This window comes from Cnephaeus nilssonii (genome assembly GCF_951640355.1).
Source record: "Cnephaeus nilssonii genome assembly, chromosome: 19".
Classification (NCBI taxonomy): domain Eukaryota; kingdom Metazoa; phylum Chordata; class Mammalia; order Chiroptera; family Vespertilionidae; genus Cnephaeus; species Cnephaeus nilssonii.
Genome location: NC_137090.1, coordinates 7451471 through 7458680, shown reverse-complemented (window position 1 = coordinate 7458680; position 7210 = coordinate 7451471). Strand labels below are relative to the sequence as shown.

The window sequence follows — 7210 nt, the reverse complement described above, 5'->3', positions numbered from 1 at the left end:
GCCGCCGCCGCCGCCGCCTTCCTGCCGCACTGCGCAGGCGCGCGCAGACCGACCCAGACTCCCCTCCCCCTCCGACCTCTCCCCGAAGCCGAGGACGCCCTCCCGCAGCCCTGAGCGTCTGCGCACGCGCTGTCCCGCGTCCCCGCCCCCACCCCCGGACCAATTGGAAGCGGCAGCGCCTGGGCGCCGGGGGCACGACGCCGTGGGCGGGGCCGAGACGTGAGGGCAGCGTGCTGGCGACACAGGGCGGCTATATAAGTGAATACAGGCACCGCCCCTCGCCCCAGTGACTGAGCCGCCGCCGAGGACTCAGCAACCTCCCCCTCGAGCCCCCCTCGCTTCCCGACGCTCCGTCCCCCCTGCCCGCCTTCTCCCGCCGCAGCCTTCCGCAGGCCGTTTCCACCGAGGAAAAGGAATCGTATCGTATGTCCGCTATCCAGAACCTCCACTCTTTCGGTGAGCGGCGGGGCGGGCCCGCGGGGAAGGCCCGGGTGGGGCGGCAGGGCTGTCTAGGCCCAGAGACGGCCCCGGGAAGCCCCCTAGCGCTCGGGCCTTTGTAGATGGGTGCGAAGGGGACGTGTCTGGCCTCGTGGGCAGTGGGGACCGGGCCTGGGCCTTGGGGGGGTCGGCCCCTGAGCGTGACCGGAAGACGAGGACGAGAGGTCAGCCCTTGGGCGGGCCCAGCGTCTCGGGTGGCGCATTTACTAATGGCTCCGGCCCCACCGCGGGCCACACCCGCCCCCTCCCGCCACCGCTGCGTCACATCCTTGACGTCGCCGCCGTTGTCCCGGACCCCGGGGAGGGAGGCGGCCCCAGCTCTAGAGTGACAAACGCGCGCGCCAATGGGGCGGGGAGTCGGCCCCGCCTCGGAGCTCGGCTTCCGGCCGGTTGCATCAGCCGGCTGGGGCGGTGCCCGCCCGCCCAGGCTCCCCCGACACGTGATCGGCTTCCGAGGGCGGGCCCGGAGGCCCAGGCTTTTTGGCGGGGCTTGGGGGAGGAAGCCACCCGCCCCCGACTGACCTGTTCCGGGGAGAGCCCACAAAGGACAGGATCGGATCTGACCCAGTTCTTGGCGATTTCGGGATTCGTTTTCTGCACTCACAGAAGGGCCGGTGGGAGGGTGACAGTGGCCTAGGACAACACCGGGTCCCAAAGAACTGTTGACAAGAGATTACAAGAAAGCTGTTATCCAGGGCTCTAAACTTCAACCTTTCTTCCCAGACCCCTTTGCTGATGCAAGTAAGGGTGATGATCTGCTTCCCGCTGGCACTGAGGATTATATCCATATAAGAATTCAACAGAGAAACGGCAGGAAGACCCTTACCACCGTCCAAGGGATCGCTGATGATTACGATAAAAAGAAACTAGTGAAGGCCTTTAAGAAGGTAGGTCTTCGTGGGAGGAATGGACCTTGTGCGTGCTCTCACATACAGGCGCTGTGGTATGGCCTCGCCTAATCTGCCTTGCTTCCCTTGCAGAAATTTGCCTGCAATGGTACTGTAATTGAGCATCCAGAATATGGAGAAGTAATTCAGCTGCAGGGTGACCAGCGCAAGAACATATGCCAGTTCCTCGTCGAGGTGAGTCGGGTTACTTGCATCGGTGCCTCTGCCCTGGCTCATCTCAGATCCTGCCTAATCGATTCGTTTCTGCTGGGAAAATTGGACGTTTCCCTTTTAAGGCTGAGCGAAACGGTTGAGTTTCGAAGTACATAGACGCATGTATTTCCAAAAACAGGAGGAACTTGTCTGCCTTAAGTTTACTTTTTTATGGGTCTACTTTACCTTTCCTTTTTAAGAAATACGTTTTTATTGATTTAAAAAAATCTTTATTGTTGCAAGTATTATATATGCCCCCTCCTTTTTATGGTTCTGCTTTTAAAGGTTGCAGATTTAATTGTGTGCAGACAGGTACTAAACTAAGCAGGAAGTCTGGTTGGCTGTTGCTCCTAGCTGCTAAAATCTGTTCCATTGTTGGTATTTAGCTAAGTACCCTGAGCTGAGAACCACTGTGCTCCTAGTGGTTGGGGTATGCATCTTGGCTCTTGGACTTCCCTTGCCCAGTGTAGAAGCAGGAAGGTAGGACTATTTTGCTCCAGAATTGGGCGCTTGAACTCTTTCAATCTACTCTTTAAAACTTTGCCCTTTTATTTTATTTTTTTGCAGATTGGACTGGCTAAGGACGACCAGCTGAAGGTTCATGGGTTTTAAGTGCTTTTGGCTCACAGAAGCTAAAGTGAGGATTTCTTTGCAATGAGTAGAATGTCCCTTCTGTCCCTTGTCACAAGTTTAAAAACCTCACAGCTTGTATAATGTAATCATTTGGGGTCTGCTTTTAACTTGGACTAGTGTAACTCCTTCATGCAATAAACTGAAAAGAGCCATGCTGTCTAGTCTTGAAGTCCCTCATTTAAACAGAGGTCAAGCAGTAGGCGCCTGGCAGTGTCCAGCCTGAAACAGCAATACCGTGAGGTTTCAGCCAAGCCCATGTCTGGCCAAAGCTCCTCGCCAGAGTTCCCTGCCCTCCGAGAATGTCACCGCCTGAACAGCCTTCCGTGAAGCTGAGAGGAGAGGGGTCAGGCAGCAGCGGCATGTGTACCACTAGAGGGAGCCTTCCGTAGTCAAAGATCTCCCCCTGACAGGTGGATGGAGCTTAGAGCAGCCTGCCACCTGCCCTCCAGTGAGGTGTAAGGACTTCGGGCTTGCCACCAAGGTCTTTTTGACCCGACATATCCTAGCTAATTGTCCAAACACCATAATCTGAGGCCAATCTTCTATCCGAGTTAAACTTTTGACAAGGGAACAAATTTCAAACTGAAGTGTCAGTCTTGTAGCTAGCTGTAGAGCTTGCAACTTAATAGCAGTTGCCCAATGCCATGTGAAGTAAAAGAAAAAAGATTTTTGGGGTGTTTTTTTTTTTCCCTCCTTCAGTTTTAATGTTATGTTATGTATTTAAACCCTTATTTAAATAAAACTTGTTTTCAGAAACACCTGACCTGCAGATTCTATTTTATGTATGTCTGTGTGTGAAAGAAGCACAGAAGTGGGCAGGGGGTTCCGTCTGCCCCAGAGTTTCTCAACTGGGGCCTGAACAAATAGGCCAAGAAAACTTAGTGAGCTTGCTCCTTTTAAGTTTCCCAAAAGGACAGACATAGTGTGGGGCTTCACCTAATCTCCAAACTCCTAGAGAAGGTATGCAAAAGTGTACTAGAAAATTAGGTTTGTGGTATTAAAAAGTGACTGGTGTGTTTGTGAAGCTGAAATTAATATCAGGAGGCTATCCCTTGACAAAGGACAATGAATAGTAAAGTATGTGTACCCCAGGGTCCATTCTGTTACAGTATAATCCAGCATGTGGATCATAAACCAGTCCTAACTTCAGATACTGAAATACAGGCTTCCAGCTGCTAAGAGGTTATAAGGAATCAACACTTCTGTTTGTCCTCAGCCCCCATTTTGTAGATCAAGGTCAAACTAGAATGTGTGGAGGTCGTCTGGTGAAAGGCTGAGCCAATGGCAAATGCCCTGAAAATAGAAGAGGATTCTAATCTCAGTGATAGAGGTTTATAACACAAGGTCTTACAAAATTGATCTGTTTAACAACTTGCCACTTAGCTCCAACTGGTGGCATTGTCCAAAACATTTGGGTGATATTTTTAAATCAAGATTTAACTGTAAGAAAAGGGCTTTTTTTTCCTAGAGAAACTAATAGAAGCAACACTGGGGGCCGAACCCACAGAATCACAGAAGATGGGATGAAATAGGGAATCCTGCCATAGTGTCTTGCAGGTCCTGAGTCGAGGCTGTTAACATCTCTTGTGCCTTTGAAGGACCTGCAGTTTTTCCCAAGGGGATTATTCTGAGATGAGCTAGCAATACCAGTATTAAGTAAGCTGTCTGCAACCAATCAAAACAATGATCTGTGAACAAACAACAGTTTTGTAAATGCCCTAATGCGATTGATGTGACATGGGTGTATCTCAGGCTTGAAGTAATGAAGCATAATTGTCTCCATTTGTTGGTTGAGAGAACTGAGATGTGAAAATGACAAGGTGGTTAACAAGTGACAGAGCCTCATATATCCCTGAGTTCTAGAGCTGCTCAAGAACCCAGGTAAACGAACCCAGTCTGTTCTTCCCATCAGGTGACCTGTACCTTCACAATTTCATGCAGTGTACCTGGGGGTCACGGGGAAGCTAAGGTGCGTCAGCAGATACCCTGATGGGATGTAAGACCAGCATAGCCTTGCTATGAGGCAGAAAGGGGCCAGTGCCATCACTTGGCGGAGCTAAAGAGCACAAGATCTCTGAGGATTGGGAAGTCTTCCCCCTCCCATCCGCGCCCAGGGGGCCGTCTGAAGCGCAGGGCATTCTAGGCAAGGAGGCCCTGCATACACTCTCACTGTGTGCCAGCCCTGTGCCAAGCACTTGAGTTGGGACCAGCCCCCGGTTAAAACAGAGCCAGAGAAGTAACTATATCAGCAAGTAGGTGGAGGAAAATGAGGCCTGGGAAGTTGGTGTGAGATCCGAGTGGGCTGAGTCACAAGCCAAGGGCTGCCCCTCCTTCCCCCATTTCCTCCCCTCTCCTCAGGCTCCCTGCCCCACCCCAGGCAGCAGCAGCCCTCCCTCACCCACCCTCTGCAACAGAGACAAACATTTCTTAAAATGGTGTTTTAAGTTAAAAGAGTGGGTTTAAGACAAAAACTGGTCAGCTAAAACTACACAAGAATTTACAACTACTTAAAGCCTCTTCAAGTTGCTGTCAACTCTTTAAATAGGTAAAAGGAAGTATATTTGATGCCCTACCCCGTGGTCGGCAAACTGCAGCTCGCCAGCCACATGCGGCTCTTTGGCCCCTTGAGTGTGGCTCTTCCACAAAATACCACGGCCTGGGCGAGTCTATTTTGAAGAAGTGGCATTAGAAGAAGTTTAAGTTTAGAAAATTTGGCTCAAAAGAAATTTCAATCATTGTACTGTTGATATTTGGCTCTGTTGACTAATGAGTTTGCCGACCACTGTGACCTAGCCAGTTTGGCTCACTGGATAGAGAGTCAGCCCATGGACAGAAGGGTCCCGAGTTCGATTCCTGTCAAGGGCACGTGCCTCAGCTGCAGGCTCAATCCCTGGCCCCGATTGGGGCACGTGCAGGAAGCAACCAACTGATGTTTTTTTCTCTCTCTCTGTCTTTCCCCCTCCCTTCCACTCTCTAAAAATGGAAAAATATCCTTGGGTGAGGATTAACAAAAAAAACAACAAAAAAAGAAAAACAGTATATTTGGGAACTGAATAATCTACTAAGTAGCTCTAGAATTGACCCCCTTCCTCATTTGCCATCCTTGGTGTCAGAGTCAGAACCCAGTTCATAGGGCTTTGAAATGAAGAGCTCCTTGACTACTTTTTTTTTCAGGAGATAATTCTTTCAAAATTAGCACATAACCTAAGGTTTCGATAATTTCTTACACTCTATTGTTCTCTTTTGAGTTTTTTTCTTAGTTTCCGTAAATTTCTTACACTCTTAAATCTTAATTCAAATATTTATAAAATATATCTCCACATGATAGAGGCCATATATGACAAACCTACAGCCAACATCATACTCAATGGGCAGAGTGTTTATAAAATGCACTGTCCTCGGGGAGCTTAAATGTTAAATTTAAAGCTCAATGTTAAACATGGAGACTGGATCCCACTCAGAACAGTTAGACGCTCCTGTATCAGAGAACAGTGCCCGGGTCACACCTGTTTTCCAAGGGCCTACAAACGTGAACTGGAAAGAAATGTTATCATCTCTCAAATTTGAGCCAACAGCTGCAAAATCAGAAGGAATAATTGTTTTAATACTACAAAAGGTAACATTGGCAATAAATGCAAATGATCCTTACATAACTCTATGTAAACATAAAGTTCTAGAGAAAGAACTTTGTTATTTTTGAATCCTCACCCAAGGATATGTTTTTATTGATTTTAGAGAGAGAGGAAGAGAGAGAGAGAGCAACATCCATGTGAGAGAGAAACCGGAGATTAAACCCCCACCCCAGGTATATACCCTGACCAGGAATTGAACCCGCAACCCTCTGGCACACAGGACATTGCTCCAACCAACTGAGCCACCAGCCAGGGCAAGATAGATTTGTAAAACTGATAAACATCTTTTCAAAAATGTTACAAAAACTAGGTCTGTTTGGCCTGTGGCTGCCTGTTACTCGTTTGGTATGAGGTGTGACAGAGCCTCATGCTAGAATCCCCGGCTTACAAACTCCAACAAATGGCCCTGCCTTTGGGGCCAGAATATCTGGTCCAGGAACTGGCCTTTTTAACTAGCATCAGCCAGTTCCTACGGGAGGGCCTCAAACCACGTTTGGGGAGCTAGTGAGGAAACGTGAGCAGGGAAGAAGCACTATGAGAGCTAAACTTCAGGGAAAGGAATCAGAAGTATCGTATTGAAGATGGTTAGAAAGGGGGTGGTAGAGGGTCAGAACTTGGTTACCAGCATTTGAGAAACTGACCCGAGACTTGTGAGACTGTCCATGGCTTTGATCAGATTCTTAAAAGAGCCCGCTACCCAAAACAGTTCATCAGTGGTCCCTGGTTTCCTCCCGAGGCTTACAAAGGCCCCAGCGGTTACCAGGTTTCCCAGGCCTATCGCAACACGCAGCAACAGTGCGTATTTCCATGTCAACTTGTAACGTTAATAACTATTTAAAAATATTGGTAAACATCTCTAAAACATACTGTGTGCCGGGTGGAAGGCGCACACGCAGCAGCCCGGCTCCACGGAGCTCAGAAGCCGGGTGTGACTCACTCGCTCCCCGGCCACTATCGCCAGCCACAGCCCAACCCCGCCCCGGCAGTCTGAGCGCTGCACAGGTTAAATCATCTTTAATCACAGTCCTTTACGGTTAATTTATACCCAGAATGGACGATTGGTTAAAAACAGGCAACACAGGCAACACGAGATATGTTACTGCGGAGCACAAACATGTCAGTGTTCGGTGTGTGTGGGAAGCAAGTCATCGATTCTCACTCTATTTCTGTGAAACAACAGAAAACGAGCACAAGGACAACGTCAGGTGCAGAGAGATGTGACTTACCTGGTTCCGTGGTCCACCGTGGAGACAGAACTAAAGACCGCCGCTCAGCCTCACCTGGGAACTCGTCAGATGTGCAGAATATCAACCCCTCCACACACCTGCTGAACCAGTCTTCCTTTTA

The 7210-nt window shown here is 49.3% G+C and overlaps 1 protein-coding gene across 1 annotated transcript; it reads left to right on the top strand.

Annotated features, from left to right (window-relative positions):
* Nucleotides 1-267: 267 nt before the first annotated feature.
* Nucleotides 268-2994, top strand: EIF1 (eukaryotic translation initiation factor 1). Its single transcript, XM_079796854.1, has 4 exons — nt 268-456; nt 1222-1385; nt 1479-1580; nt 2166-2994. Exons 1-4 carry the CDS (start codon nt 426-428, stop codon nt 2208-2210), a joined length of 342 nt encoding a protein of 113 aa, XP_079652980.1. The 5' UTR covers nt 268-425; the 3' UTR covers nt 2211-2994.
* Nucleotides 2995-7210: the final 4216 nt, after the last annotated feature.